Source organism: Arvicanthis niloticus, chromosome 1, assembly GCF_011762505.2.
Source record: "Arvicanthis niloticus isolate mArvNil1 chromosome 1, mArvNil1.pat.X, whole genome shotgun sequence".
Taxonomy (NCBI): Eukaryota; Metazoa; Chordata; class Mammalia; order Rodentia; family Muridae; genus Arvicanthis; species Arvicanthis niloticus.
The window spans coordinates 121,495,348-121,512,882 of record NC_047658.1 but is presented as its reverse complement, the minus strand read 5'-3'; the positions used below and the strand labels follow the sequence as shown (position 1 = coordinate 121,512,882).

Here is a 17,535-nt window from a genome sequence, read left to right as displayed (position 1 = left end):
GGGCCTTGAATGTCTGATCTTTCCAAGATTTTTAACATGAGTGGGTGTTTTATTTTGTCCAAGTCTTTTTCAGCATCTAATGAGATGATCATGTGTTTTTTTTTTTCCTTTGAGTTTGTTTATATAGTGGATTATGTTGATGGATTTCCATATATAGAACCATTTCTCCATTTCTGGGATGAAACCTACTTGATCATGTGAAATGATGGTTTTGATGTATTCTTGCATTTAGTTTGTGAGGATTTTATTGAGTATTTTGCATCAATATTCATAAGGAAAATTGGTCTGACATTCTTTTTCTTTGTTGGGTACTCACTTATAATTGGACATTAGCCATATTGCCATGTCAACAATTCTGCCATCCACTGCAGGGAAAAAATATGACTGGGGTGCCCAGTTGTGGGTAGTTGGCTAGGAACGCTCTGAGTTTCTCCAGCTGGAAGTTGGGCCCGACTGCTCATTAACTAAAAGCCTCTCCCCGGCTCCTCACGGTTTCTCATGGTGGCACAGCCCCAATACCCGAGGAAGTCCTTGGGTTTCCAAAACCGGTTTATTCACATGGCAGACAGTGGATGGATCTGGATGCATACCCCGCCCCCCCCACCCCCCCACCTCCCCACCCCCCCCACCCCCCCCCACCCCCCCCCACCCCCATATACAAGCTTGTAGAGGATGGTATTAGATAAATGACCTAAGAAAAAGGACAGAGGCTACAATGGCCCAAAATCTCATTAACCGACTCTCACACTTGTGAGCATATTTCTATAGTATTAAGATGTTTGTACTTCTAACAATCTGTACTTGATGTAAGCCTGGTGAAGCATGCTCATGTTCATAGATACCGAGTATGGTTTACCTAATAATGTAGGGGTTCCTGTTCTGAAGGTTCACACCTCCATTTCCTGTTCACCATTGCAAACAGCCTGGCTTTCTCTTTTGCTGGTCTCCTTTACCATCTCCTAAGCAGCTGCCAAGACTTTCAACTTGTCTGACCTGTTGTTTTTCTCTCAAACAATAATAAAGTTACATTCAAAATTTATTTAAAATATCACAAAAATGACCTCTAGCCAGGAATAATCTCTCTCTCTCTCTCTCTCTCTCTCTCTCTCTCTCTCTCTCTCTCTCTCAAAATGTAGGCTATCCTGTGAATCCCAGTGTGGAGCTCAGAAACTCCAGTTCAGATAAAATCCTTCTAATTTATTTCACAGAACTTAAAAATTTAAGTTTAGAACCATCACTTTTTAGTAAATACAGTTTGTCTACAGAATAGGAATATATTTAAAAGTGCCTGACTTCAATGTCTAAAAGGCAGATTGAATCACTGTGATCTAATCATTCATCAAAATATCATGTAAAATTCCATCATTATTTTATGGGCTGTTCTAGAAAGTTTTATTACAAAGATAATATGTGACTCCTTACACATCTTGTATTAGAAAAGGCAAGCTCTACAATTTATCACTGAACAATCAATGCAGTAATAAAAATGGCATTGAAGCAAGATGAAAGCAATCAGAAAGTGTCAACATAACAAGTTTTCTTAAAGGTTCTTTGGAGTCAAAGAATATCACATACATAGATACATGATTATGCTCAATTTTGAAAATACTTTTCTAAATTTTACTGATAGTAAGATGAAATTTAATGAATAACCCAGTAAAAATACATATATATTGCTCACAGAAGTACTGGCAAGAAAACTTACAAAAAATCTCAGAGATATGATTCTAATACAGTATTTTTTTTTCTCGGTAGTAAATTTACAGAAATATGATAATCCATTCTGGAATTCAATTGCATGCGGATGAAAAATGAGAATTATTTTTTATCCTACAACATTAAAAGCAAAACACTACAGACTATTTTGCCACTTGAAAAGTTTTTGTGAATGCACTCTTAACCTCCTTGTTCCTCAAGCCATAGACCAGAGGGTTCAGCATAGGGATGATCATGGTGTAGAACACAGATGCAATTTTGTCAGTGTCCATGGAGTGACTGGAGCTTGGCTGCAAGTACATGAATATGATTGTCCCATAGAAAATTGACACTGCAGTGAAGTGTGAGGCACAAGTGGATATAGCCTTTCGATATCCAGCACTTGATTTCATTTTAAAGATTGTGATAAAAATGAATATATAGGATATCCAAATAACTGAGAGAGCAACAAAGATATTGAAGCTTACTATATAAACAAGAACAAGCTCACTAACATGTCTATCAGAGCAAGAGAGAACCATGACTGCTGGAACATCACAGAAAAAGTGATGGACCACATTAGACCTACAGAAGGAAAGAAGGAAAGTGTCCCCAATGTGGATGGAGGCATTCAGGAAACCACAGGCATAGGAAACTATAGAGAGACTTATACATACAGTGGTAGTCATGGTAGATGAATAATGTAGTGGCTTACACACTGCTGCATAGCGATCATAAGCCATTGAGGCCAACAGATAATTTTCCACAGTAGCAAAGCCAGCAAAAAAGAACATCTGAGCAGCACAGTCATTATAGGAAATGATCTTGTCTCCTATTAGTAGCCCAGTCATGACTGTTGGTGTGACAGCTGAGGAGTAACAAAAGTCAACCAAGGACAGATTACCTAGAAAAAAGTACATGGGCGTGTGAAGATGAGAATCCAGGACAATCAGCAGGATCATCCCCAGATTTCCTACCAGGGTGATGGTGTAGATGAGGAAAAATGTCATGAAAAGTGGAAGCTGTAGTCGTGGGTCATCTGTGATTCCCAGCAGGAGAAAATATGTCACTTCGGTACTGTTCTCCATCAGTGTAACCTTTAAATCATGAGATTGTTTATAAACATTGGAAAAGAGAAACTTGATGATAAAGCTGAATCAAAATAAAAAAGCTTAAGTCTGGGTGGACATATGACTTAGTTAAGCAAAATCTAGACTTTGCAATTTTCTAGGATAGAGCTTTCCCCAAATCAAATTTGATCTAGTAATTTTACAGAGGGTTACATGTATTAGAATTTAAAGATTATTAATAGATGATTTTCACATTTATAGACTACATGTAGTATTGAGATTATTTAACAATTTGATAAAAGTTATGTGTTGGTTATATCTCAATCTACTTCTGAGCTTAGCAAAAGCTCATATTTTCTGTTGCTACTTTCCAAAGACTTCTTTTTTGTTGTTGTTGTTTTTTTTTTGTTTGTTTGTTTTTTGTTTTTTTTTTGTTTTTGTTTTTTTTTTTTTTTTTTTTTTGTTTTTTGTTTGTTTTTTTTTTTTTTTTTTTTTTTTTTTTTTTTTTTTTTTTTGAGACAGGGTTTCTCTGTGTAGCTCTGGCTGTCCTGGAACTCACTCTGTAGACCAGGCTGGCCTTGAACTTAGAAACCCACCTGCCTCTGCCTCCCAAGTGCTGGGATTAAAGTCATGCACCACCACTGCCTGGCTCCAAAGACTTTTCTAGACATCAATTTTATACGTCCATTCCAAGTATTCTCCCAATGATATTAGAATTTGGTGATTATTATTTTCATGTAAATTATGAAGTACAAAAATTGAATCATTTATTCATATTACTCAAGTATAAAATGTCACAGTTTGCCTTGGACACATGACAATATGTACCACAAACTCCCATGTTCCAGAGTCCAAACTGAATTGTAATTAAATTGAAATAGCTTAAGATACAATTGCATGTCCACTCTGGTAAATACACAGCACTATTTGAGCTAAGGGATTATCTTTTTATTTCTCAGTATGTGTTCCTGGTATAATATTTTATCCTTGGACATAAATCTATGGCTTTGTTTTGTGGCTTGGTATTCAGCATATTTTTTTCTTTCCTTTATGTGTATTTTATAACATGCAAAAATTTCAGCAAATGTTATTAAAAACTCCGGGATATTTCACTCTTTCTCTGAATGCCTCCCCTCCTCTTCCTGCATACAGCTCTCTGTGGACTACCACTTTGAATATATTAACTTTCTTGGACCTAACTAAAAAGCACAAGGTGTTCGCAATCCCTACTCTCCATCTCCCTGCTATCAGCAGCGGCTAGATTTGCTGTTTGCCTGTACTCGTGTTTCAAAAACCACTAAAATTATCCTCATGCTTCCTTTTGAGGTTAGTTCTAAAGTGTTTTATTAATGAGAATAAAAATCAAACAGAAAATACTGGGTTCCTAGACGAGGACTGTAGCATATCTCTAAGATAAGTAGATGTGATAGGATAACTCATGTTTGTAGACACAGTTCTGAGAGATAGGCATATACATAGTTAACCACTGCAGATACAGACCTTTGTTCCATTCACTAATTAGGATTCATTGGTCCTTATCTGCCTTCCCTGAATAAAAAAGTCAATTAGTGTAATCCAGCTAGCATAAAAGATCACTGTAAGAAGCCAAGAAGACAATATAAAAGACAGTAAAATATTGGAGTTGAGCTCCTCTGTGTCAGCTTTCATTTTAGGTTTGGATAAGAGAATGATCTTGTTTTGATTCTGATTTGATTTACACGAAGGATATTGGAAGAGGGCTTCAGTTGCAGGTGATAGTGACCCTTTCCTTCCTTGAGGGTCTATACCCTCCAGAATGTTCCTGCTTCCTCTGAATATACTGAATGCTGTTGCTGTTACATTTTCTTTTTTGTGACTCAGTCTTCTTAAAATTCTTACTTTAAAGACATCTTTCATTTGGACATATAGTATTCTCTGTCTACTTATTATTTCTTTCATATTGTAACACTATACCAAAATCAGTAAGACCAATATACAATTGACCAATTGTAGGAATGTATTTCTCTTATAATTCTCTTAGAAGAGTGTTCTGTTTAGTAAAAACATTTGATAGGACACAGTTTTCATATATTAACCATGTTTCAACTTTTATATATTTTTGTTTTCTTATATATTGAGACTTGCAATTCACTTAGGCATATTTCCAAATCCTAGGATGGTGCTATCCTCCTGCTGTAGTTTTGAGAATAACTGCAACAAAAAGTCCTTATTAATCGAAGCCTTTGAAAATATATCTACCTAAAACAACCTATTATTTCCCACCACAGATGTTTTGAAACTCTGGAAACTTTTATGTAATAAGCTATTACTAGAACTATTTTCAGAAAATACTATAATTCACAATTAATAAGGGATCAATGTGTAAATAGCACATTACTAGTATTATTTTTGTTATTTAACCACTGAAGAAACTGAGTATTTAAACATTTACCAGATCTTCTAAATTTTGTATTTATTTTGGAATAAAATTCAAGGCATTTTAAGCCTTGTTTCTTCATTAAATTCTATCATTTCCAAAATATGTAAATATAATGATCATCTCTGTGATTATAAGGAAATTGTTAAAATGTATGTAAGATCAATATGAAACTTACAGATTTTTTGAAATTTAAAAATATGAGCTTACTCTCCTAGTTTTCTGTATGTTTCTTTATTGTTAATAATAAGTATATAAATAAGAAATAAACAAAAACACAGTGACTCATAATGTTGTACTCTTTGTCCAATGCACATGATGTGTTGGGAAAATATGTAAACTCCCTAAAATGGAACTTTTTGCATTCATAACATAAACTCTCTCCAGGTTTTATTTTAAGAAACTCTTTTCATGATCCCTTCTAAGTTTAACATAACTCACAGTGGGTGTTGTTGCCATCCTCTTTTTCCATGACCTGCAAGTCTCTCTGCCAATGATTATGTAATAAGTATAATACTACCAGTTCTTTGAAATAAAAGACAGTAAATCCAAAAGTGTGAATGTGACATAATAAGGTCACCCATAGAATGCTGACTGTGCAGTTCTTTCTCAGGTAGTGAACTATCACTTTCATCTGAGACACAGACAAACAGTGGAAAGGTCAGAAATATGTATTGATTTTTGAACCTCTATTAATTCTTCATCCTTCAAGGGAAAGACATGCACTGGCTTAATTACAAAACAAAAAATGAGAAGATTATACACCTCATATAATTTATTCCTTATGACTTAAGAAAAAGAAGAAAGATCTACATGACAGAATACCAATTAACAGTCTCACAATATAGAATTTACCTTTGAGTGTTTTTCCTTAACCACACAGGAGGACTGACAAAAAATCTTCTATCAAGAGGTGGCCATAAAAGTGATAACAGTGAATATCATTCAAATATGTAGATGAACTTTTCTGAGAAATGACATCATATACGATGTATTTTAACATGATAATGTATGAAGAACTAGAAAAACTATACTCCTGGACTCCTCTGAAGATCTCCTTCATGGGAATACCTGGAGCTACTGTTCTCCATTTTATAAAAAAAAAAAAAAAAAAAAAAAAAAAAGCAATTAAAACTGTGGGTACCCATGTGGCCATGGGAAGCTCTAATTGAACTCAGGAGGATATTAATGACAGTGGAATTAGAAGGTCTTAAGATTTGGAGACAAAGGGAGAGGCCTTAGTCAGGGTTGGAAAGAGGTTGTGGGTAATGGCAGATGGTAATGGTAGATGGATACATTAAACCAATAGATGAAATTATCAGATAATAAATAAAACATGATTTAAAGACTTGGGAAAGGTTGTGTAGTCTCATATTAATTGCTTTGTGTCATTTATGGTATTTCAATTGAAACACACACACACATATACCTATGAACTGTGGTGTAGATTTCTGCATAAAGTCTTTTGTATATATTCCACACAATACCTACACCAATATAATTGAGATTCTCTTGTATAAGTTGTAAAAATTATGTTCAAGGTCTCAGATGAGGGTCTTTCAAATACATTGAACAAATGAAGATGCTTGAAGTGGAGGTCAAATTAAACTTCAAAGTTGGTGCCTGGTTCCACAAGAAATGTTCTAATGTTCAATTAGATTGAATAAAAAGTCTGAAAATCAACTCAAGTACACATATCATGCGTTGAAAATATACTTGAGTATTATGTATCAGTTAAAAATGAAAATTCAGCTGGCTAGATAGATTGTTCAAGTATTAAATGCACTTATTGCTCTGGCAGAGGATCAAATTTGGTCCCCAACATGTCAGGGAGAGGACAATTGCCCATATTTCCAGCTCTAGGAAATGTGATGCCATTGGTCTCTACTGTCACAAGCACTAACATACAAATAATTACACACTCACATATACAAACATACATATCTACAAATGCATACACACATACAAAAATGTGCACACATACACTTAAAATAATAAAATAAATTCTTGAAAAATAAAATAGTTTTAAAATAAAAATTTTAATTTGAATTAAGAATACTGTTGAAAGTAACTGTGAAGGCCAACTTAAAACTAAGTAATACCCCCTTCCGCCGCTCGCCCCTCCTCCAGTCTGAGGCCTGCGGGTAAGTGCACCCAGGAGCCCCCCAGACACATTCTGGGGGATCCATAGAACCCATAGCCAGCGCTAGCACACCCTGTCCCCCGCTCGCCCCTCCTGCAGTCTGAGGCCTGCGGGTAAGTGCACCCAGGAACCCCCCAGACACATTCTGGGGGATCCATAGAACCCATAGCCAGCGCTAGCACGCCCTGTCCCCCGCTCACCCCTCCTGCAGTCTGAGGCCTGCGGGTAAGTGCACCCAGGAACCCCCCAGACACATTCTGGGGGATCCATAGAACCCATAGCCAGCGCTAGCACGCCCCGTCCGCCGCTCGCCCCTCCTGCAGTATGAGGCCTGCGGGTAAGTGCACCCAGGAGCCCCCCAGACACATTCTGGGGGATCCATAGAACCCATAGCCAGCACTAGCACGCCCCGTCCGCTGCTCGCCCCTCCTGCAGTCTGAGGTCTGCGAGTGAGTGCACCCAGGAGCCCCACAGACACATTCTGGGGGATCCATAGAACACATAGCCAGTGCTAGCACGCTCCTTCTGCTGCTCGCCCCCCCTCCGGTCTGAGGCCTGCAGGGTCTGAGTCCCAGACCAGACCTCTACCAGGTCTGCAGTTGTGTGGACCCCGGATTCCACCTGAGACATACTGGAAGGTCTGCTCAACCCAGAGCCACAGAGGAACAACTGAACTCAGAGTGTCAGACAACATACCCTGAGATATCCAAGAGGAGACACTGCACCCAGAACAGCAGACATCTAGCTGGACTGCTACCTTGGAGGCACCATATCCTGAGGCATCCTAGAGATACCACTGTAATCAGGGCAGCTGGAAAAAAACCACAAAGACATCTGGACTCCTAGAAGACCAAACAAAAGCGAGACAACTGGAAAGACAGGCTTCAATCAGAGACAGAAGTACAGGTAGCACTAGAATTAACCAGATGGCAAAAGGCAGGCGCAAGAACGTAAGCAACAGAAACCAAAGTTACATGGCATCATCAGAACCCAGTTCCCCCATCATAGAAAGCCCTGAACACCCCATCACACCAGAAAAGCAGGATTCAGAATTAAAATCACTTCTCATGATGATGATAGAGGACTTTAAGAAAGACATAAATAACACTCTCAAAGAACAGATAGAAACCCTTAGAGAGGAAACACAAAAATCCCTTAAGGAATTACAAGAAAATGCAACCAAACAGGAGAAGGAATTAAACAAAACCATGCAGGATCTAAAAACGGAAGTAGAAACAATAAAGAAATCACAAAGGGAGAACACCCTGGAGATAGAAAACTTAAAAAAACGATCAGGAGTCATAGATACAAGTATTACCAACAGAATACAAGAGATGGAAGAGAGAATCTCATGTGCAGAAGATACCATGGAAAACATTGACACAACTGTCAAAGAAAATGCAAAATACAAAAAGCTACTAACCCAAAATATACAAGAAATCCAAGACACAATGAGAAGGCCAAACCTAAGGATAATAGGAATAGATGAGGGGGAAGACTCCCAACTTAAAGGACCAGTAAATATTCTCAACAAAATTATAGAGGAAAACTTCCCTAACCTAAGGAAAGAGATGTCCATAAATATACAAGAAGCCTACAGAACTCCAAATAGTTTAGACCAGAAAAGAAATACTTCCCGCCACATAATAGTCAAAACATCAAATGTACAAAACAAAGAAAAAATACTAAAAGCAGTAAGGGAAAAAGGCAAAGTAACATATAAAGGCAGACCTATAAGAATTACACCAGACTTCTCACCAGAGACCATAAAAGCCAGAAGATCCTGGACTGATATCATACAGACCCTAAAAGAACATAAATGTCAGCCCAGACTACTATACCCAGCAAAACTGTCAATCATTATTGATGGAGAAACCAAAATATTCCATGACAAATCCAAATTTACACAGTATCTCAACACAAACCCAGCACTTCAAACGATAATTGGTGGAAAACTCCATCACAAGGAGGGAAACTACAACCTGGAAAAAGCAGGAAAGTAATCTTCCAAAAACCGTAAAAGAAGGTAGCTACACAAACATATCCCCACTGCCAATAACAAAAATAACAGGAAACAACACTCATTTTTCCTTAATATCTCTTAATATCAATGGACTCAATTCTCCAGTAAAAAGACATAGACTATCAGACTGGATATGTAAACAGGACCCAACATTTTGCTGCATTCAGGAAACGCACCTCTGTGGAAAGGACAGACACTACCTCAGAGTAAAAGGTTGGAAAACAATCTACCAAGCAAATGGTCCCAAGAAACAAGCTGGAGTAGCGATTCTAATATCAAATAAAATCAGTTTTCAACCAGAAGTAATCAAAAAAGATAAAGAAGGACACTTCATATTCATGAAAGGAAAAATGTACCAAGAGGAACTTGCAATTCTCAACATCTATGCCCCAAATGTAAGGGCACCCACATACATAAAAGACACTTTACTAAAACTTAAAGCATACATTGCACCCTACACAATAATAGTGGGAGATTTCAACACCCCACTCTCAGCTATGGACAGGTCATGGAAACAGAAACTAAATCGAGACACAATGAAACTAACAGAAGTTATGAACCAATTGGACTTAACTGACATCTATAGAACATTTCACCCTAAAACAAAAGAATACACCTTCTTCTCAGCACCTCATGGTACCTTCTCGAAAATAGACCATATAATTGGTCACAAAACAGGCCTCAACAGATACAAAAAGATTGAAATAATCCCCAGCACCTTATCAGACCACCATGGATTAAGACTTGTCTTTGACATGGACAAAAACATCAGAAAACCGACATACACTTGGCAACTGAACAATGCTCTACTCAATGACAACTTGGTCAAGGAAGAAATTAAGAAAGAAATTAAAGACTTTTTAGATTTAAATGAAAATGAGGACACATCATATCAAAACATGTGGGACTCATTGAAAGCAGTACTAAGAGGAAAAATCATAGCTCTAAGTGCTCACAAAAAGAAAGTGGAAAGAGCATACATCAACAACTTGACAGCAAACCTGAAAGCATTAGAACAAAAAGAAGCTAGTATACCCAAGAGGAGTAGACGGCAGGAAATAATCAAACTCAGGGCTGAAATCAACCAAGTCGAAACAAAAAGAACTATACAAAATATCAACAAAACCAGGAGCTGGTTCTTTGAGAAAATCAACAAGATAGACAAACCCTTAGCCAGACTAACCAAAGGGCGCAGAGACAGCATTCAAATTAATAAAATCAGAACTGAAAAGGGAGACATAACAACAGAAACAGAGGAAATTAAAAAAATTATCAGATCCTACTACAAAGGCCTATACTCAACAAAATTGGAAAATCTGGAGGAAATGGACAATTTTCTAGATAGATACCAGGTACCAAAGTTAAACGAGGAGCAGATAAACCACCTAAACAGTCCCATAACGCCTAAAGAAATAGACACAGTCATTAAAAATCTTCCCACCAAAAAATGTCCGGGGCCAGATGGTTTCAGTGCAGAATTCTTCCAGACCTTCAAGGAAGACCTAATACCAATCCTCTTCAAGTTATTCCATCGAATAGAAACAGAAGGAACACTACCCAATTCATTCTATGAAGCTACCATTACACTCATACCTAAACCACAGAAAGACCCAACAAAGAAAGAGAACTACAGACCAATCTCTCTTATGAATATTGATGCAAAAATACTCAATAAAATTCTCGCAAACCGAATCCAACAACACATCAAAACAATTATCCATCAAGATCAAGTAGGCTTTATCCCAGGAATGCAGGGATGGTTCAATATTCGGAAATCCATCAATGTAATCCACTACATAAATAAACTCAGAGAGGAAAACCACATGGTCATATCACTAGATGCTGAGAAAGCATTTGACAAAATTCAACATCCCTTCATGTTAAAAGTCTTGGAAAGATCAGGAATACAAGGCCCATATCTAAACATAGTAAAAGCAATATACAGCAAGCCAGTAGCCAACATCAAACTAAATGGAGAGAAACTGGAAGCAATCCCACTAAGATCAGGGACTAGGCCAAGCTGCCCACTCTCACCTTACCTATTCAATATAGTACTGGAAGTCTTAGCTAGAGTAATTAGACAACAAAAGGAAGTCAAAGGGATACAAATAGGAAAGGAAGAAGTCAAAATTTCACTATTTGCGGATGACATGATAGTATACTTAAGTGAACCTAAAACTTCCACCAGAGAACTCCTAAACCTGATAAACAACTTTAGCAATGTGGCTGGATATAAAATCAACTCAAACAAATCAGTAGCCTTCCTCTACTCAAAGGATAAACAGGCAGAGAAAGAAATCAGGGAAATGACACCCTTCACAATAGCCACGAATAAAATAAATTATCTTGGAGTGAATCTAACAAAGCAAGTGAAAGATCTGTATGACAAGAACTTCAAGTCTCTCAAGAAAGAAATTGAAGAACATCTCAGAAGATGGAAAGATCTCCCATGCTCCTGGATTGGCAAGATTAATTTAGTAAAAATGGCTATCCTGCCAAAAGCAATCTACAGATTCAATGCAATACCCATCAAAATTCCAAATCAATTCTTCATAGAGATAGAAAAAGCAATTTACAAATTCATTTGGAATAACAAAAAACCTAGGATAGCGAGAACTATTCTCAACAATAAAAGAACCTCTGGGGGAATCACCATTCCGGACCTCAAACTGTACTACAGAGCAGTAGTGATAAAAACTGCTTGGTATTGGTACAGAGACAGAAAGGACGATCAATGGAACAGAATTGAAGACCCAGAAATGAACCCGAATACCTATGGTCACTTGATATTTGACAAGGGAGCTAAATTCATCCAGTGGAAAAAGGACAGCATTTTCAACAAGTGGTGCTGGCTCAACTGGAGGTCAACATGTAGAAGAATGCAAATTAATCCATTCTTATCTCCTTGCACAAAGCTCAACTCCAAGTGGATAAAGGACCTTCACATAAAGCCAGGTACACTGAAAATATTAGAAGAGAAGTTGGGGAAGACCCTCGAATACCTAGGCACAGGGGAAAAGTTCCTGAACAGAACACCAATGGCTTATGCTCTAAGATCAAGAATCGACAAATGGGACCTCATCAAATTGCAAAGCTTCTGTAAGGCAAAGGACACTGTCAACAAGACAAAACGGCAACCAACAGATTGGGAAAAGATCATTACCAACCCTACATCTGATAGGGGGCTAATATCTAATATTTACAAAGAACTCAAGAAATTAGACGCCAAACAACAAAATAACCCCATTAAAAAATGGGGTACAGAGCTAAACAAAGAATTCTCAACTGAGGAAACTCAAATGGCCGAGAAGCACCTTAAGAAATGCTCAACATCCTTAGTCATCAGGGAAATGCAAATCAAAACAACACTGAGATACCACCTCACACCAGTCAGAATGGCTAAGATCAAAAACTCAGGTGATAGTAGATGCTGGCGAGGATGTGAAGAAAGAGGAACACTCCTGCATTGTTGGTGGGGTTGCAAGCTGGTACAACCACTTTGGAAGTCAGTCTGGCAGTTCCTCAGAAAATTGGACATAGCACTACCTGAGGACCCAGCTATACCACTTCTGGGTATATACCCAGAAAATGCCTCAACAAATAACAAAGACATATGTTCCACTATGTTCATAGCAGAACTATTTATAATAGCCAGAAGCTGGAAAGAACCCAGATGCCCTTCAACAGAGGAATGGATACAAAAAATGTGGTACATTTACACAATGGAATATTACTCAGCTATTAAAAATAATGAATTCGAGAAATTCTTAGGTAAATGGATGGATCTAGAAAATATCATCCTGAGTGAGGTAACCCAATCACAAAAGAACACACATGGTATTTACTCACTGATAAGCGGAGATTAGCCCAAAAGTTTGAAACAACAAAGATTCAACTACCAGAAGACACGAAGCTCATGAAGAAGAAAGAACAAGTGAGGATGCCTAGGTCTTTCTTAGAAGGAGTAACTAAATAACCAAGGGAGCAAATATGGAGACACAGTGTGGGTCAGAATCATAAGGGGAGGTTGTAGGGAGACCATTGTGTCTGGGTATTCATTCCATAGGCAGTCACCAAAAATAGACGCTGATAGGGATGTCAGGATGGGAAAGCTGACAGCAGCCTGATAAGGCTGTCTCCTTAGAGGTCTCTCAGAGTCGGACATACCCAGAGACAGATACCCACAGCTATCCATTAATCTGATCAAAGTTCCCAATGGAGGAGTTAGAGAGTAAATTGAGGGAACCGTGAACCATACGGGCTGGTGGCCCTGTGAGGAGAGCAAGAATACCAACCAGCCAGAGCTCCCCAGGGTCTAAACCACCAGCCCAGGTGCACATAGGGAGAGACACATGACTCCAGCTGTATATGTAGGGGAGGATGGCCCTGTTGGGCATAGGTGGGAGACAAGATCATTGGTACCCTGAAGGCTGAGCACTGAGGGGGGGGAATCTGAGGGTGGGGAGGGAGGCTGGGGGTAGGTGGGTAACACCTTCATAGAGGCAGGAGGAGGGGGGATGGGATAAGGGGTTCCTGGGTGGTGGGGGAAATATGGTAAGGGGATAAAATTTGAAATGTAAATATTATATCCAATAAAAGAGGGGAAAAATAGAAAAGCGGTTAGAACCAACATTCTTAATAAAATGTCAGCCCTCTTTAAAAAAAAAAAAACTATCTTGATACTAAAATTTGTTTTGAGAATTGTATATTGCAGAATGATCAGCCTTGGTGTATCTACTCAACAAGCAAGCTGGGCAGACCTGCTCAAACCTCTGAGGTCCGTGAATTCCATCTGGAGGCAGCGAAGACACAGCATCAGAGGATTGTCAACTTGCTCTCCCCCCCCCCACTCCTCTTCTAATATCTCAACGCCCATAATCAGCTTGAAGAAGCTAATGATGAGTCAGCGCCCCTATTCCCAGGGCATGGGGACTAAGGTGGTAAATGTTGGGCTGTCTCCCTAGGGAAAAGTAGTGGTTTTGTCGGAATAGAGAGGATTAGCTAGGGTTTATTGCATAGCCATAACCTATTAGTAGAAATCTGTATAATTAATATCAAGATGAAGATATAAATTCTTAAATGGCACCAATTTACTTTGTTTACAAATTTTAAGGTTTTCATTGGCATGAGCTTCTTAGTGATATAAGAGTGAGATGAATATTGTTACTCTCATAGGCATTGTACCAGTATAACACACTTAGGAATACAAAGCTTAGACCCAGTCCTTCTTTAACTTTTTTAACTGATTTGAGATGGTCAGCCTGTGAGTTAAGGGACTATAGCAAATTCATGACTTGGAGTTTATTATAAGGGTGTTCTCTATGTTTTATTTAGAAATAGATGAGTGGAGTTAACAGGCAACAGTCCAGATTACCTTACATGGATTGCTGGTTTTCAAAACATCAGAAATCCTTAGAATTGACATGACAAACATTTCAGTATTAATGTTCATTTTCATTAGAGACCTGTCTGCTCCGGACAGCTTCCTATGTTAAATTCTAAGAAGAAATTGAGCATCCTTGGAGTTACTCCAGTTGTGGTGAGACAGCCACTAGGCAAGAATTGCCACTTTCCTTCTACAGACAAATTACTGTCCAGAAAAGGACACACTTGCAGAATAGTCGACTGATTATATCTGCCTAGACAGAGTAATCAGCCCTTAATAATTCTGCAGCACTAAGGTCTGTCAGATGATCCTGGGCCAGAAGGCAGAAGAACAGATGCTCCAACGTTTTGAAGTAGAGCGAGTGTCCAGGTGTTCAGAGGTCTCTATAAATTGGCTAAGTTTTAGAAGCTATGCTTTGTGCTTCCCACAATTATAGTCAACTCAGTCATTCTGGATTTCTGATGGGGTTGAAAACTTATAGCTATTTACTTTGAGAGAAAAGATCTGAGTGTATGGTCATCAGCTGACATTCATCCTAAAGCCAAGGAAAAAGCCAGGTTCAGAACTAAGTGTTTTAGTTAGGATAGATGACAGAGGTGCTGGTTAGTCAACAAAAGGATGGACTGGGTATTAGGACTATCTTTTACCTCACTGGTACAAATAGGCATAATTATGCTCTAATTGTATTTTGAGAGAAAAGTTTCCTTTTAACAGGAAGGGTGATGTGTAGGAGGAGCTAAGGTGGGAGGAGTACTGAGAGGAAGAAAAGGAGTAAGAAGAGGAGAAGAAGAAGGAGAGGAGAAGCTAGGTGATGAAAGAGAGATAGAGGGGGGAGACAGGGAAGCAGATGTTCATGTATCTCCACCAGTCAAAGATAGTTGATATATCTAGGTTGGGTAGTGGTTTACACCTCTGATTGAACAATACCAAACTTATAAAGCCTATGATTAACATTTCTTAAAAAAATGTATAAATGCAAAATGAAAAGGGGGCATGGGATAGGGGTTTTCTAAGGGGGGGGAAATGGGGAAACAGGATGGTATCTGAAGTGTAAATGAAAGATCTAATAAAAAAAATGTGATAAAAAAAAAAAACTAAGTAATATCGTCGTAGTTTTAGATTGAAATTTTTCCTATAAATTTCAAGTAGTATATAATTATTAATGTTATTGAAAATAAAATACATAAATATATTATTCATGACTAAAGAACATGAAGAAAGAATATGTAGTTGTATAAGATGAATTTTCAGCAGCATTTGCTTACTTAACTTTGAGCATTCTGGCATGCTTGCATGTGTAAACTTTTCATACTCCATAGCCAGAAGAGCTGATTCTTTATAACAAATAAATAAAAATTCTAATGGTGTTTATATCACTACTAATCCAGAGTTTGACTGTAATATTGGGACTTGAGGACCATACTTTTAGAGATGAACTCAGTCTAAATTGTTTTTTGTGTTTAAGGGATTGGCATTCAAAAGTGTATGAAGCACTAATGAATCTATATTAATTGGGAAAGAGAGCCGGCAAACCACACTATTACTTAGCAATATTAAAGCATGAAATATGATGATTAGAAGCTAACAATAAATTATTATGTAAACTAAGTATATCAGAAAATGTGTGTTATGCTTTGAAATCATGAAATTTCTAAAACTTTATATGTCAGAACCTAAGACTCAAACTTACTTCATTAATAAATGAGGCCTTCAGAATAGCTTTAACAGTTCATTTTATCATTCATTATACTAAAACGCTCCCCTTGAACTCTGACAGTGGTTTTCATATTACACTTAACAATGAGTTTTCATGTGTATTTACTGAGGTCCAATCTTTCAAATTAGGACTTGCCAATCTCCAAAACTTAATAGCATCTATTATTTAAATAAAATATTTAAGATGTTATAATTGTGTGTCATTGAAGTACAAATGTTTTTTAAATGTTTATATTCTATATTGAAATTTATTTTCAGAGTTTGAAACTTCCATGCATCTATCCAGTGAAATTTAGTCATACCTACTTCCACGTAGCACCCCTTACCTTTCATCATCATCATCATTGTTATTGTGATTGCTACTGCTGTTACATATATATTTATACATATTCATAAAACTGCATCATTTAATGTATCTTTTGCTTAAGCAACTTTAGGACCACATTATATTGAATGACTAATTAGGGCCTCATCCTCCAAAGAAGTTTTTTTCACTCTCTCAGCCCTAGTTGCCTGTAGTTCTTGGTTTGGAGATAAGATTTTTTTTGCCTTCTGCCCATATGTATATAGTTGTGGGATTATCTATTGTGATAACAACCTACCAACAGACATCCTCTAAAGAAATTAGGGGTTGTTAAAGGTGTCCCATTTAGGGATGAGCACTCCATAGTCACTTTTCAGCACATAGTCCAATTGGTGTCATCTCTATTATCCTCTATTCCAGAAAACAACATCTTTGATAAGTAGGTAGAGCCACACAATTCTATGTGTGTGTAAGGGTATGTATTTAGAGCACACCTGTATCACTTTGCATACTTTTTGAAATATACACATGCATACACACATATAATTTGTATAATGTATTTAGCTTATTTATAAATTTTAAGAATGTACTTATGTGATATACTTATCACTTAATTAGACAACAATTCTCAGTAAAACTTACTTCAGATTTAATGTTCTGGTGGATAAATGGGATTCCAGGAATTAATTAGACATAAGACGAAGAATGGAAACTAGTGAGAATGTACAAGTAGTATTTCAATAGAGCAGAAAATTACCAATGATTTTTGCAGTAGCCTGAAT

At 37.5% G+C, this 17,535-nt stretch overlaps 1 protein-coding gene across 1 annotated transcript; it reads right to left on the bottom strand.

Annotated features, from left to right (window-relative positions):
* Window positions 1-1,836: 1,836 nt before the first annotated feature.
* LOC117716196 (olfactory receptor 5B3-like) lies at window positions 1,837-2,786 on the bottom strand. The gene has a single exon (XM_034513157.2). It carries the CDS (start codon window positions 2,781-2,783, stop codon window positions 1,860-1,862), a length of 924 nt encoding a protein of 307 aa, XP_034369048.1. The 5' UTR covers window positions 2,784-2,786; the 3' UTR covers window positions 1,837-1,859.
* Window positions 2,787-17,535: the final 14,749 nt, after the last annotated feature.